This window comes from Festucalex cinctus, chromosome 12 (assembly GCF_051991245.1).
Source record: "Festucalex cinctus isolate MCC-2025b chromosome 12, RoL_Fcin_1.0, whole genome shotgun sequence".
Taxonomy (NCBI): Eukaryota; Metazoa; Chordata; class Actinopteri; order Syngnathiformes; family Syngnathidae; genus Festucalex; species Festucalex cinctus.
The window spans coordinates 19,236,159-19,252,832 of record NC_135422.1 but is presented as its reverse complement, the minus strand read 5'-3'; the positions used below and the strand labels follow the sequence as shown (position 1 = coordinate 19,252,832).

Sequence of the window (16,674 nt, the reverse complement as noted above, 5' to 3'; positions counted from 1 at the left end):
AATATAGATTCTGACGCCTGCGTATCGATACGTGTATCGTAATGCGGCCCACAACGATATATTGCAGAATCGATTATTTTTTTTGCACACCCCTAACAAAAACCTGACATTAAATCAAATGAACGGTCTTGATGAGCACATTCCAAATATGTAATGACGTTTTTTTTCAATATGTTCTCAAATGGAAGAGGAAAAAAACAAAACAAAAGCTTTTTTGCTTTTTCCCCCCAAAACCACATTTTGCGTCCCACCTCAAAGGAAAGGTCCCGATGACGCTTTTCATTGTCGATTTGTTGTCATATGTTGAGTAGGGATGTACCGATAATGGCAATACCGTGATATTGCGATATTAAAACTGGCACGATATATCGTCGTTTTCATGCCACGATATTAAAAGCGTCACATCTGTTCAAGTCAGTTGATTTCCATTTGTGCAGCCTCTGGTGGCTAGTTTTTTAGTGGTTTAATTTTCACAAGGCATGTTTTGGCCCTTCTATTTTTAAAATCCACGCTATTGGTCAGATGAAGGGAAACATAATATGTTTGTGAAGCGAGTCAATATGTGGAGGAACTAATTGTGTGCTTGCCTCAATATTAAGTCTTATTAGAGAATTTAGATTGTTTATATGTTTTTAATTTTTTTTTTTTTTTTTTAGTATGAGCTCTTTTCATTTAGAAAATTTTGACCATTTTTTGTATCATCAACATCCCCACAATATCGTGATAATTATCGTATCGTGACCTTCATATCGTAGCATGATTTTTGGATATCGTTACCTCCCTAATACTGAGGTCATCACCCAAAACGCTTTTTTCCACCGCCTGCCCCCAACCGCCCAACCAGGACTTTGTAGCATCTCGTTGACGTTACCAGCTCAATCTCGCTGTCATCGATCCCGCTGAGGTCCAGCTCGCCACCGTCAGCGGACGTTTCTGTCACACAAACCAGCAGAAGCAACAAAAAACGTGTGTGAGATTTGTGACATACTGAAGGGAAGGAGAAGCTTCCTGGTCTAAAGGAAAAAAAAAAAAGACTGAAAAGTAAAATCTCGTCCGTTGACTTGCTATCTGGCGGGCGCAGCCCTCCAAGACGTTCCTGTGCGTTAAGCGCGAGCTGATAAGCGACAGCGGCGCAGCTGATAAGACTTGGGGGAGGTCACTTAGCCTGGCGCTAGTCGCACGCCGCTGGATAAGGGGAAAAAAAAAAAAAAAAAAAGACTGAAGAGCAGAAATATGACAAAGATTAAATGCAAAAGTGAAACGGAGGTCAGCTCGTCAAGTTTGTCATTCGTCATCTTTCCGCTTTTTCAGCTTCATGCGATTCTCTTCCTCAAAAAAAAAATAAAAATCCTTTGTCCTCTGCAGTTTTCTTGTCGTTCATCAGGTCTCCAACGCTTTTTTTTTTGTCTTTGCGGATATCTCTTGCAGGCTAAAATTCTTCTCTTCCTGTAAAAATCCTGTCTTGCCCTTTCAATGTGTCCATTTTCTTCCCTTTTTAGTCTTAATGATATCCTGCTAGCTTAACTTCCATCTCTTTTTTTTAAAGCTCATTTGATATCCACCAAGTAGCTGAATTGGCAATAAAAAAAACAAAAACAAAAAAAAAGAGAAAAGAAAACATTGCACTCACATCTTGAGCCATTTTCTTTTATGCTTTATGATCATGTCTAACCTGTCAACTTTGCATGTTTGCGTGGACAATCTTTTTTTTTGCGCTGACGTCTTTCCCCCCCCCCCCCCCCCCCCCCCTTGGCAAGATCAAAAAAGTACTGTAGATAATAATGCTGACTTTTCTGCAAGGCCATCTGATGCATTATTAATCAGATTATGACCAGTAGTTGTCCTATGTGGCTACAATTCTGGAAGATTATTGGGGGAAAAAAAAAAAAAAAAAAAAAAAAAGTCTATTCAAGATGTTTTTTGGGGTGGTGGTGTGTGTGTGTGGATAATATAAAAATAAAGAAAAAGAAAGAAAAATACATTTTTAAAAAAGTCCCCCCCAAAAAAAAGAAAAAGTTAAAAAAATATATATAGATTAAGATTATAGCCAAAATAGTCTAGTCAAGCTGTTTTTTGGGGGGTGGTGGATCATTAATAATAATAATAATAAAATAAATATAAATAATAATGAAAACAATTTTGAAGAAAAATAACTGAAAAAGGAAAAAGAAAAAAGAAAAAAGAAAAGAAACAATGTTGCACTCATCTTTACATTTTCTTTTATGTTTTGTGATCATGTCTAACCTGTCAACTTTGCATGTTTGCATGGACATTTTTTTTTGCACTGACCTGACAACCCCCCCCCAAGTACTGTAGATAATAATGCTGACTTTTCTGCAAGGCCATCTGATGCATATTTAATCAGATTATGACCAGTAGTTATCCTATGTGGCGACAATTCTGGAAGATTATAGAAAAAAAAAAAAAAACTAATTCTAGTCAAGCTGTTTTTTGGGTTGTGGGGGGTGTATAATAAAAAAAGAAAAAGAAAAAATAAACATAAAAGAAAAAAATGAAATGAAAAAAAAAGAAAAAATTAAGAGATTAAGATGATAGCCAAAATGATCTAGTCAAGCTGTTTTTTCTGGTGGTGGTGGGGGTGTGTGGATAATTAAAAAAAAAGAAAAAGAAAAGAAAAAAAGAAAATAAATAAATAACTAAATAAATACAAATAAAAAGAAATAAAAAAAATTATATATTAAGATTATAGCCAAAATAGTCTAGTCAAGATGTTTTTTTCGGGTGGTGGTGGTGGTGTGTGGATAATTTTAAAAAAAAGAAAAAGAAAAGAAAAAAAGAAAATAAATAAATAACTAAATAAATAAAAATAAAAATAAATAAAAAAAATTATATATTAAGATTATAGCCAAAATAGTCTAGTCAAGATGTTTTTTTCGGGTGGTGGTGGGGGGTGCGGATAATGAAAAAAAAAAAAAAGAAAAATTAAGAAAAAAAAAAAGCAAAAGAAAAAAAGAAAAAGAAAAAAATAAACAATTATAGATTAATATTATAGCCAAAATAGTTTAGTCAAACTATTTTGGGGTTTTTTTTCGGGTGGTGGTGAGGGTTGTGAATAACAAAAATAAATAAATAAATAAATAAGAAAAATAAAGAAGGTAAAAAAAAAAAAAAAAAAAAAAAAAAAAAAAAGGAAATAAAAAATAAAAAATTTGAGATTAAGATTATAGCCAAAATAATCTAGTCAAGATGTTTTTTTCAGGTGGTGGCGGGGTGTGTGGATAATTTAAATAAAATAAAATAAAAGAAAAATAAAGAAAAAAAAAGAAAATAAGAAAAAATTATAGTTTATGATTACAGCCAAATGGTTTAGCCAAGCTGTTTTTTTTGTTTGTTTTTCTTCAGGTGGTCATGGGAGGTTGTGGATAAAGAAAAATAAAAATAAAAATAAAGAAGATAAAAAAAAAAAAAAAAAAAAAAAAAAAAAAAAACATTTGAGATTGAGATTATAGAGATTATATCCAAAATAGTCTTGTCAAGTTGTTTTTTTGGGTGGTGGTGGGGGGTGTGGGTAATTAAAAAATAAAAATGAAAAATAAATGAAAAAAAAGAAAGATTTATAGATTAAGATTATAGCCAGAATAGTCTAGTCAAGCTGTTTTTTCAGGTGGTGGTGGGCCGTGGATAATAAAAACAGCAAAATAAAAATAAAAAGATTAATCTTGGGACTTGCACTCCTGTTATCATCGATGGTGAAAGCAAAGAAAAAAAAAAGAAGCAGGTGCCGGAGTGTGAAACCTTCCCTCCACATGTGTGGGGTCATCAGGCTCCTCCCAGACCCCCCCACCCCCCCCGCGCCAAAACAAGCATTGAGACTGGCAATAAATAGAGTGGCAGATTCTTGCCGACACGGGCGGGCCGAGGCCAGCCCATTAAAACGCGACCTGCTCGACCTTGGAGGAGGTTTCGATGAGTCAACGCCCACTCAACCACCTGCTCCCCCAACGAAACCCCCCCAACCCTCCCCAAGTGGGGTCAAAGGGAGGAGGGAGGCTTGCACTAAATACCCCCCCCCCCCCAACACGTACCCCAGGGCTTGATGGAGTACACTTGTTTATGCAGACAGCTTCTAAGTCAATACTTGTTGCGGTATTTGAAATCCCAATACTCAGGCTAGCGGCTAACTGCTAACGGAGCGCACCTCCATGGAGACGCATGTTGTTGTCAGGGTTCAGGCATGCACATTGTTATTATTATTCACCCCATAAAATTGCCTTCTGAAATTCTCTGGAAAATTCCGCCACGGGAGGCAGTTTCAATTTCAATGGGCAGCTATATCGTAAGCAGGAAGTCTTTCAAAGTAGGCGTGTTTTTTTTTTTTAATCGTAATTAATCGCATCAATTAAATAATTAACTCACGCTTGATCACACATTTTATATCTGTTTTAAGTGTACAAATATATTTTTTTCTAAGTTGCATACCCTTGTTAACATAAAAGTAGGGAGAAAAAATGTTCAACTAATTGAAATATGGCTGCATCTTTCAGTCATTGATGCAGTCATTTCATAATTCATTGAGTTAAAATTAAAATGATGTACTGCACTTAAAGGTTATTTTAGTTAACTAAAACGAAGGAAAAAAATTAAAATCTAAAAAACAATTTCGTTAACAAAATAAAATTAAAACGAAAGCTCTTTTTAAAAAATGAAAACTGAAACTATATTTTATGTTTACAAAACTAAAACTAGCTATAATTATAAGCAAAAATGTCCTTCGTTTGGTAATTAATTTAATGCATAAGCCTTTGTGGATGATTAGAAATGTTATTTTAAGTAGATTTATTTTTTATATTAATTGGAATAAAGACGTTTGAAAGTGTGTTACACAGAAGTGACGTCATCTAGCAGCAGCCAATAGGAAAGCACCAAAAGATAACGTGCTGCTAACTGATACTTCCGCCGAAAAGGCAAACAACTTCAGGTGGAAGTATCAGCTAGCTGGCTGCAGTGCGTCGGTTAGCGTTCTACAGGGCGCCGCGCAGTGATACGAACGAACAGAAAAGTAGTGGCTGGCGGTAATGGCGTCTGACTTTATTGAGGAAAGAGTATTGTGATGGAAATGTATCACGCTTTTGAAAATAAATAGTTTTTAGAAGAAAAACGCTTTATTTCCGAGACCCCAGCCAGCTTGCTGGACTATTTTCCTCTCGCCCAACGCCGGACCAGAACTGGTGTCACTGAACGCTGTCAGGGGTAAGTCAGTGCTGATCGCACACACGGGAGGTGAGGATCAAATTGAGATTCATGTTAAAAAAGCCGAACGATCCCTTTAAATACAGTGTTGTGCACAAATAACGCATTTTAAAAAAAAACTAAAACAAATACCGAAACTAACACTAAACCAAAACTAAGCATTTATGAAATAACTAAAACTAATAAAAACAGAAACACCCTGAAAACTAATTAAAACTAACTCAATAAAAAAAAAAAAATCAAAACAAAATAAAAATAAATTAAAATGAAAATTCCAAAACTATAATAACCCTGGTGCACTGTATTAATAAAAAAAATGACTGATTTGTGTTGGTTACTTTTCTGCCACTAGATGGCATAACTGCATTCATAAGACGATGACAGCTCGGTGCATTTTTCTTTTCCTATTATGAGCTAAGCTAATCTAGAACTTTCGTCACATTCGTCAAATTGTTAAATACATACAATTGTTAAATCCACAAATATATGCACTGTTATTACATTTATTACTGCTAAATTTTTACACGTACATGTCAGCTGCGTTGTGACTGAAATTCCCCAAGTGCAGGCTTTCCAAGTAAGTGCCGCTCATTAATTGCGCGATAAAAAAAATAAATAGTGGCACTAAAGTAACTTTAAATTCACTCAAAATTAACAGACTCTAAGAGCATTTTAACTTATTATGCATGACAATTAACTAATTTTAGGATTTACAAACTAAGTAAGAAATAAAAGACAATCTTAAAACAAGAAATTCTGCTCTTGCATAGTAAATTATTCTCAAAACCAGATCAAACTTTAGATCAGACTTTATGGCTTGATATAAGAGTTTTGAGTCTACAGTAGGTTATTAGATAGCTGATTTTTTCCAGTGCTAATTTTGACACCCAAACATTTTACTAGTTAGCCCTTAAAGGAGGTCTGACTTGGCAATATTTTTTTAAACGTAGCAGACCTGTCTATCATGAGAAGACCAACCTAAATGTCTTAAAAAAAAAAAAAAAAAAAAAAAAAAAAAAAAAAACTTTTTTTCTTTTCTTTTTTTTCCCCCCCGAGTCTCAGATTTCGAATGGAAGCACGCATACTCGAGCAAACATGGTGTCCGTTCCTGGCAACTGAAACCTCCTTGTGGTGCACCCGCGCGCGTGACCACATGTCGCGTCTTCTCCCAGCTGTCCCATCAGCGCGACGGATGACGGGCGGCCATGAATGAATGATGAGTCATTATTAATTCACGGGGGGGAGACAAAAGTGCCTGACAGATTAAAACACAAAGCTGCAAATATTCAATGAACAGGTGCTCACATTTCAGGTCCAATTCAAATGAACAGCACAAAGCCACTTTCAATTCAATCTTTGCATTTTGCCAAAATTGATCCGTCCTGGTGGCTGGGGAAGCGACACGTCGTCTGATCAATAAGCTCAACTACCAAGTCAGGTGTCCGGGGAACACTTCCTTTAAAAGCAGCGGAACTCCCCCAACTATTTTTGACTGTTTCAGTTGAGTATGAGTACCAAATCAACTATCTGTATGAGCGCAAAAAAAATGTAGTGTATATGAGAGCATTTGAATAGTGTGTATGAGCATTTCAGTTGTGTATGTCAGCAAAAAAACTAAACAAAACAAACAGTAATAGATGCTTGCATTTCAGTAGTGTGTATGAGAGCATTTCAGTGGTGTGTATGAGTGTTTCAGGTATATGTATGAGGATTTCAGTTGTGTATATGAGCAAAAAAAAACGTGTATGAGAGCATTTCAGTTATAAGACTATTTCAGTAGCGTGTACAAAAGTGTTCAATAGTGTACAAGAATGTAAATGAGAGTGGTTAATGTATGAGAGTGCTTCAGTTGTGTATTTCTGTTGCATATCAGGAAAAAAGAATGGTATGAGAGCATTTCAGTAGTGTGTTTGAGACTGTTTCACTTTCAGTTGTGTGTGTGTATGAGCATTTCAATTGTATACATGAGTAGAAACAACAGTAATGTATGAGGGCATTTCAGTAGTGTGTATGAGAGCATTTCAGTAGCGCGTATGAGCATTTCAGGTGTGTGTAAGAGCATTCCAGTTGTGTATATGAGCAAAAAAAAAAAAAAACAGTAATGTGTATGAGAGCATTTCACTTATAAGACCATTTCAGTAGTGTGTACAAAAGTGTTCATTTCAGTTGTGCGAGTATTATTGTTTCATATCAGAAAAAAAGTATGAGAGCATGAGTATGAGAGCATTTCAGTAGTGTGTTTGAGACTGTTTCACTTTCAGTTGTCTGTGTGTGGGGGTGTGGGGGTGTGAGCGTTTCAATTGTACACGAGTGAAAAAAGCAGTAATGTGTGAGGGCATTTCAGTAGTGTGTAAGAGTGTTTCAGTTGTGTACATGAGCAAAAAAATAACAAACTAAAGTGTGAGAGCATTTCAGTAGTGTGTATGAGAATTTTGGTTGTGTACATGAGTGATAAAAACAGTGTGAGAGCATTTTAGTAATGTTATGAGAGCATGTTAGTATTGTGATGAGGGTTTCAATTGTGTGTATGAGCATTTCACTTGTGTACACGAACAAAAAAAAACAATGTATGAGAGCATGAGTAGAGTGTGAGAGCATTTCAGTTCCCGTTTATGAACATTTCAGTTGTGTATATGAGCAAAAACAATAACAGTAATGCAAGAGCATTTCAGTAGCTTGTGTGAGTGCATTTCAGTTATAGAAGAGAGCATTTGAGTTGCTTGTATGAACATTTCAGTTTTGTATACTGTATCAATATGAAAATAAACTGTAGTGTACGAAACTATTTCAATTGTATGGCCGCACAAAAAATAATCTGTAGTGAGTACGAGTGCATTTCAGTAGTGTGCATGAGAGTTTGTCTTAAGTGTGAGGTAACGTCCCTAACAGCTGCACCTGATTTTCAAATTACAACTTCTTTTCTTTTCTCACTTTTGTAACGTGTCAACACTTCTGTCCTTCGTGAGTAACGGCCTCCAACGCCACGTGAGAGGAGGATCAGCTGACTCAGCCAGAAGAACTTAAGCAGCATCTGTCGGCTCCTCGTGGGAGTTGACTTTTTATCTCCACCTTTTGCTATGCTAACGAGACTCGGGTTCATGAGTCACGCTAATTCATCACCGTTGCGGTACTAGCATGAGCGCTAGCATGAGCTCACTGACAATAAAGAGAGTGACGTGGGGGTCCACTGGGAGGAAAAGCGGGACATTAGGAGAGACATTGTGGGTTAATTAGAGGCCATTTACGGCTGCTCTGGTATCCCAAGACAGGAAGTTGCATCAGGACTCAGTATTTATGGACGTGACTCACAGGGAATCAAACCCACGGCTCCACACTCACAACTCAAAAAGTCCATGGAATACCTCAATAGCCTCGTTAGCTTAGAGGACAAAATGAAGAAGATGCTAACTCTCCTTAAGATGCAAACTTGTTTCGAAACTAGAAACATTTCCGTGGAAATTTTGTATGTGACTGCAGACTCTTGCAAGGCGGAAATCCGCATGCACTCAACAGTTTTGCCAAATCCTGTTGAAATCCTGTCGTTTCCTGTTGAAATCAGGTCAGTTCTGGGTCACTTCCTGTTGAAATCGGGTAACTTCCTGTTGATTTTAGGCCATTTCTGGGTCACCTCCTGTTGAAATAAAGTCACTTCCTGTTGAAATCAGGTCAGTTCCGGGTCACTTTCTGGTGAAATAAGGTAACTTCCTGTTGATTTTAGGTCACTTCCTGTTGAAATTGGGTCACTTCCTGTTGAAATCAAGTCACTTCCTATTGAAATCAAGTCACTTCCTGTTGAAATAAGGTCAGTTCCGGGTCTCTTCCTGTTGATTTTAGGTCAATTACTGTTGAAATCGGGTTCACTTCCTGTTGAAATCAGATCCCTTCCTGTTGAAATCAGGTCCCTTCCTATTGAAATCAAGTCACTTCCTGTTGAAATGAGGTCAGTTCCGGGTCATTTCCTATTGAAATTAGGTCACTTGCTGTTGAAATCAGATCAAATCCCTAGATGCTTGATATGTGGATCTTTTCCACCCTTCTCCATTTGGGAATTTTTTGGCGCAATGGTAACTCGGAATTCCGAAAAAAAAGAATTCCTCGCAGAGTCAGATCGATCCACATCTTTTCTTTACCTCATTTGTGCCGGTATGTTCAACGGTTCGGGCCGCATTTGGTCAGAAAAATTCCGGTTAATTAAGAAAAATAATAAACGCTGTTTTCTAGGATAGTAATCTGTTGCCTGCTTTGCTCCGCAGCAGTCACATAATGATCACACTTAGATGGAAGCTATCATATTTGGAGATCTCAACACACATGCTAACACACTCTTAGATGTTAACACATTAGCCTCTATCCCCTTTCTTACCGTCCTCTTGCAGTCCTTTGGCGCAGCTCTCTACCGACTTGTCCAGGCCTAGCGTAGAGGCGGTGGGCAGGCTGGCCCCCAAGATGGACTCCAGCGTGGGTCCTGTCCTCTTGGACTCCTGCCGGTCCTGGTCTTGGTCTTCAGCGTCGTGCCCCATCTTCTCCAGCTCGATGAGCTTCTCCAGGGTGAGCTCGGCGACATCTTTGCCAAAGTGTTTGGCGACCGCCTTCAGAACGTCGTCTTCCTCCTCCGTCTCCTTTACGACCTCTTGCTGTGCCGCCACGGGGAACACGCACAGGGCGGCGTTCACGTGCTCCTGCGTGTCTATGATGACATTGGTCAATATGGTTATTCTTTCATTAGTTACACATTCACAATGGATTAAGTCAAGTCATCTTTATTTATATAGCGCTTTCAAGCAGCCTTAGCTCGGGGGGGACAAAATATGGCTCAAACCGTACTTGCACAAATGAGGTATCAAAAGATGCGGCTCAATCTGACTCGGCGGGGAATTTTTTTATTTATTTATTCCAAGCTACAATGGCAACGCAATTCCCCCCATTAAAAAAACAAAAAAACAAAAAAAAAACGCAGAAAAAGTCCCATAGGAATGAATGGAGAAGATCCACAAATCAAGCACCTATGGATTGACCTGATTTCAATCAGAAGTGGCTTGATTTCAACAGGAAGTGACCCGGAAGTTAGCTGATCTCAACAGGAAGTGACCTGATTTCAACAGGAAGTTACCTGAACTGACTTTATTTCAACAGGAAGTGACTTCAATTCAACACGAAGTGACCTAGAAGTGACCCGATTTCAACAGGAAGTGAACTGATTTCAACAGGAAGTTACCAGAAGTGGCCTAAAATCAACAGCAAGTGACCTGATTTCAACAGGATTTGACCCGGAATTGGCCTAATATCAACAGGAAGTGCCTTGATTTCAACAGGAAGTTGCCAGAAGTGGGCTAAAATCAACAGGAAGTGACCTGTTTCAACAGGAAGTGACCCGGAAGTGGCCTAAAATCAACAGGAAGTGACTTGATTTCAACAGGCCAACTGTTCAGTGCATGCAGCTTTCCACCTTGCAAGTCAGCAGTCACATCCAAAATTTCCACTGAAACTTTTCTATTTTTTTTTTTTTATGCTTGAGCATACAGAAGGCTTTGATGGAGCCTCTCAACTGCAGAGAATGGGTGAAGCAATGGTAATAATGACAAAAATGGCCAACAGGTGGCAACTGAGTACAAGAGATCAACCAGGGCCATGTTGAAAACAAGCTGATTTCCCCACAATTCTAAACTTATTTGTGAATAATGATGAAACTTGGCTATATTCCAATGATAATTGCTGCAAAACGGAAACAGATAGAAGTCTACTTTTTTCCCCCTGATGAAAGAAGCGACTTTAATCTTTCTTGTGGTATGTTCCATGTTTTTATAGCACTAGAACGCAATATTCTGTGGGCCTTGCAAAATCAGTCATAATCCAGTAAAACAGCCGGGAGCAAAGGGAGTTGCTTCTGTGAAAATGGCTGGGAGTGAATGAGTTAATAGCTCAATTTTTATATTTGTTATCTACTGAACAAAAACAATATAACATTTTTATTTTTTCCCCCCACAACATAAAAAAGGTAGAATGTGAAAATGTTCTCTCTACGGAATGTTTTTTTTTTTTTTAAACCAACAAAAACACAAATACATTTTCTATTTTTTTTTTTTATAATAAAGTTAGCATGATTTAGTTGTTAATTATCAACTCAATACATGAATGAAAAATGTTGACCTTGTTTGATGTACGAGGCGTAAATTCCTCTGAGTTTGGGTCGGCTGTTCTCCAGCTCGGTGTCGATTTGGTCCTGGTAGCATTCGATCTCATCTGCAATATTTCCTCACTCACATCTTTCGTTTTGTGTTTACGTGACGAAAATTGTGCGTTTGCGTGAATAATACCTTCAATGTCATCCATCCTCTTCTTGAGCTCCACCTCCAGCTGAAACGATGAAACACGCATACAACAACTGTTTTGTTGTTTTATGGAATCACAAAAACATGGCGCGATTGTCAAGGAAACTGAAAATCGTGCGCAAACCGAGGTCAATTTTATTCCAAACCGAATCAGGTTCCATCACACAAATTTAGTTTTTGGTTACAGATTTTTATTTTTTTACTTATAGAATAGCGAGTTTTTTTGTTGCCAAATTTGTTAGTTTATTTCTTATTTCTTTGTAGTTATTGTATTATAATATTTTGTATTACGTTTAATATTTTGGTATCCAATTCTTTTTTACATATTTTTTATTTGCAGAAATATTTTTTTTATGCCTGTAAGTTATCCATTTTATTTTATGAATTTGTTCATGTTATCTATTTTATTTTATGAATTTGATTATTAATCATGTTTCTATTCATGAATCCATTCAATTTATTTACAGTAATAATTTAAAAAATCATTTTTTTTTGTAAATTCCTTATGTACATAATTGCAACTTAATATTCATTTAAAAATTGTATTCAGTTATTTCGTGTAATGCTTTCATTTATGTATTTTGAATTTACTGTACCAACCTTTTTTCCTGCATGTATTTAAATTGATATATATTTTTATTTTGTATTACATTTAATATTTTGTTATGCAATTCTTTTTTTAGATATTTTTTAATTTACTGCAATATTTGTTATATGCCTGTAAGTTATCCATTTTAGTTTATGAATTTTTTCATCTTAACCATTTTATTTTATGAATTTTGATTTATTTTATTGTTAATTTATTACTCATATTTCAATTTACAAATACATTCCATTTATTTACAGTAATAATTTAGGAATTCATTTTCTTATTAATTGATACATTCCTTGTGTACATTTTATTTGCAATTTAATACTCATTTATAATTTTTATTGTTCAGTTATTTCATATAATGCCGTCATTTATGTATTTATGTTTAATTTACTGTACCAACCTTTTATTCCTGCACTTATTTAAAGTGATATTTTTATTTTTATTACATTTAATATTTTATCCATTTCTTTTTTATATATTTTTTATTTACAGCAATATTTGTTATATGCCTGTAAATTATCCATTTTATTTTATGAATTTTTGTTCATGTTAGCCATTTAATTTGATGAATTAATTTCATTGTTAATTTATTACTCATATTTCAATTTATGAATACATTCCATTTACTTACAGTAATAATTTAGAAATTCCTTATTTTTTATTAATTGATAAATTCCTTATGTACATATTTGCGACTTAATATTCATTTAAAATTTGCATTGTTCAGTTATTTCGTATAATGCTTTCATTTTTTTCCTGCACTCGTGTTTTTTCCCGCCTTCACCGTCGCTTGCGATTGGCCGAAAACGAGCGCGTTGCGACCGGGCGGTCGGGGACGTGCCTGCTGCGCTTTCTTTTTGAGCAGTCCGGCCGTGAAGCAGGGAGGGTCGCACTCCTGGTCCAAGTCCACCTTCAGGAACTCCTCCACCGTCAGCAGGCCAGTGGGCGTGTCTGAGAACTCCACCAGTCTAACGTGCGACAACATTTATTGGCTGGCGCATCGCAATGACTTTCTCCTTTCTCCCCGACACGTGCGCACACTCATGGCCAACAATGAGGCGCTCTAAATGGCCCGACACAGCCCGGTGCCCCAGTCCCACATGCTGGCTGCCAAGACGGACTTTAAAACAAAACAAACACCCCCCCCACACACACTTTCTCGCTAATCTGTCCTTCGAACGCATGCACTCATGGTTGATAACGAGGCGCTCTAAAGAGCAGCATTTTGGGGGCTGGGTGTAAGCTTAGCTGGGTATCTAACTCAATGTTTCAAGCAACAATTTGAAGATTTCTTTGGGCATGCCGCAAAACGTTTGTTTTTTTTAGCGGACATCTTTGGCACCCACCTTTTTTTCAGGGTCGAGTCGCACACTTTGACCACGTTGACGATTTCTTTGGGCGTGCGGAGAAAGTCGTGCATGCGAGCGGCGACCAGGAGCGCTACAAAAACACACACATATTACAATTTGTACCTAATCAAGTGTCCAGTCAGTGTATGTTTATGTACGCTTGTCGATTAAAAAAATAAAAATAAAAAAACACTTTCCTGATTAGCGTCCGACTGATTAAATCGGTCTGATTAACCTTTTTTAAAATAACCACAGTTGGCCAGAGTTTTGTCGATTTAAATGCCGATATTTCAGATAGTCTCTGGTTTTTATTTTGTTATCTTTGATGTTGTAGAAAAAGAAGTTATTTTATTATTATACATTTTGAGACTGAAGCTGGTTAATCGGATATCGTGATTTTTTTTTTTTTTTGCATAAAATAAAAAACATATTGGATGGGCCCTATTCCTGACATGATAAATAAGAGTGTAAATGGTTACTTGCCTGGTGACGACGGTGGGCAGGGAGTTGTAAGTTTTGTCGCTTAAACGCCAATATTTCAGATCTAACTAAAGGTTTTTATTTTGTCGTCTTTGATGTTGTAAGTACAAAAATAAGCAGTTATTTTAATTATAAATTGAGACTTTTTTTTTAACTTAATCAACTGATTAATCGGCTATCGTGATTTTTTCTTTTTTGCATAAAATAAAACACATATTCCTATTCCTGACATCATAAATGAGTGAATTGTGTAAATGGTTACTTGCTCGTTGACGGAGGGGGGACCATCCCCCCCCCCACCCCCCTAAAAAAAAAAAAAAAAGTATGTGTGTAAAATAAGAGTCCGCGTGTTACATAACGAGCAGCCAAGCGCGCCTTGAAGGAGAACACTTACGTAAGCTTGATTAGAGCGTTAGAGCGGCTGAGCTACTAAAAAGCGACATTGTGTGTGCGTGCATGCGCAACGACCAACTTAACTCCACATCCCAGAAATCATCATCATCATCATCATCATCATCATCGTTAGTTAACCATCAGGATTATTATTTGCATGTATCTTGTTTTTCAGAGGGAATGATTCATTTGGGCTTTTGCCGCAAACGTGCGCGTCCCGTCTCCATCTTTTATGAAGATATGAAACATTCAGGCGGGATTGGAACATGCTGGCTGGCGCACACCACAAATGTCAACATGCAAAACTTTGAATGGCATTTGGCGGACTTTTTACGCATGTATACATTTTTCCATTCACGTCTAACAACATTATTCTTGCAAAATGACAACTTTATTCTTGTCATAGTTTGGCTTACTTCACAGAATTGCTTCTCAATGGATTACAATTTGTGTCCTGTAATATGTTGACTTCATTCTTGTCAAGTGTTTTCTTTTTCTCTGGAAATAAAACCTTTTTTTTTTGTCATTCAGGAATGTTATTATTGTGATTTTTTTTGTGTGTGCTTAAAATACAGTTATTATTATTATAATTATTATTATCCCCCCCCCATAAACTAGGATTTTTCCTGTAATATTTTGACTTCATTCAAGTCAAATGTTTATTTTTCTCGGGAAATAGAACTTTTTTGTCATTCATAAACTTTATTGTTGTGGTTTTTTTGTGCTTAAAATACAATTAATAATAATAATAAAAATAATAATAATAATAATAATAATAATAGTATTTTAAGCCCAAAAAAAAAAAATCACAATAATAACATTTCTGAATGACAAAAAAAGGTTCTATTTCCAGAGGAAAAGAATCATTTGACAAGAATTAAGTCAAAATATTACAGGAAAAGTCCTAGTTTATAAGAAAAAGCATTATTATTATTATTATTATTATTACTATTACTTTTTTTTTTTTTCCCCCCATAAACTCGGACTTTTCCTGTAATATTTTGACTTAATTCTTGTCAAATGATTCTTTTCCTCTGGAAATAGAACCTCTGTCATTCATAAATTTTATTATTGTGATTTTTTTTCTGGCTTAAAACACAATAATAATAATCTTAACAACAACAACAATAATAATAATAATGACTTTTCTTGTAATATTTTGACTTAATTCTTGTCAAATGATTATTTTCCTCTGGATATAGAACCTCTTTTTGCCATTCATATGTTATTATTGGGATTTTTTCTGGCTTAAAACACAATAATAATAGTAATATTTATAACAACAATAACACTAATAATAATAATAATAATAATAATATTAATAATGATGTAGACTTTTCCTGGAATAGTTCGACTTAATTCTTGTCAAATTATTATTTTACTCTGGAAATAGACTTTGTTATTCATTTAATTTTATTATTATGATTTTTTATGGCTTAAAATACAACAACAACAATAATAATAATAACAACAATTACTTTTTACCATAAACTAGGACTTTTCCTGTAATATTTTGACTTAATTCTTGTCAAAAGATTATTTTCCTCTGGAAATAGAACTTTTGTCATTCAGTAATTTTATTATTATTATTATTATTATTATCATTATTATCATCATCATCATCATCATCATCATTACTACTCTTTCCCATAAACTAGGACTTTTTCCTGTAATATTTTTACTTAATTCTTGTCAAAAGACTTTTCCTCTGGAAATAGATTTTTTGTCATTAGAATTTTATTATTATGATTATGATGATGATTATTATTATTATTACTACTACTACTTTTTCCCATAAACTAGGACTTTTTCCTGTAATATGTTGACTTCATTCTTGTCAAATTACTGGTATGATATATATTTTTTTGTCTTCATGTAAAATGACTTAAAATACATAAATGGGATCATATTTTGGGTTTGGTAATGCGATGACAATGTTTCCGTGGCTGTCTTACCGGCCCCGCAGAGTCCGGCAGGCCTTCGTCCGGTGTGCATCCAGTCCCTCTTCATCCTCTGCACCAGCCGCAAGGCCGTCATGGACACGTCGTGGCTCTTGTCGCCGAAATCCAGCTGCTGGGCGAAGCGCGGGATGTAAAGGCACGGGTCTGCAGGTGGTGGCGGCGTGAGAAAAATGCCATTTAATTATTATTAATTTTTTAATAGAATTTCTCAAGAATAAGACAAAAAGAAAAATAAACATCCTTCAAAATCTGTTTTTTTCCACTCTGTACTCATGTATTCACATGCTACTGTGATTCGCCGGTATCTATGTAAGAAATAATCCCAAAATTGCTAGATTGGTTTACGTGGCGGCCAT

At 35.8% G+C, this 16,674-nt stretch overlaps 1 protein-coding gene across 5 annotated transcripts in view; it reads right to left on the bottom strand.

Moving 5' to 3' along the window:
• Positions 1-16,674, bottom strand: part of brf1a (BRF1 general transcription factor IIIB subunit a) — a 56,478-nt gene that overhangs the window by 19,283 nt on the left and 20,521 nt on the right. For all 5 annotated transcript variants that reach the window (XM_077537954.1, XM_077537950.1, XM_077537953.1 and 2 more), the window contains 7 exons: positions 16,313-16,462; positions 13,482-13,575; positions 12,977-13,103; positions 11,526-11,565; positions 11,359-11,451; positions 9,575-9,898; positions 872-933 (listed from right to left, as the gene is read on the bottom strand). In XM_077537954.1, the coding sequence (XP_077394080.1) occupies positions 872-933; positions 9,575-9,898; positions 11,359-11,451; positions 11,526-11,565; positions 12,977-13,103; positions 13,482-13,575; positions 16,313-16,462 (890 nt within the window). The remainder of the gene's footprint in view (positions 1-871; positions 934-9,574; positions 9,899-11,358; positions 11,452-11,525; positions 11,566-12,976; positions 13,104-13,481; positions 13,576-16,312; positions 16,463-16,674) is intronic.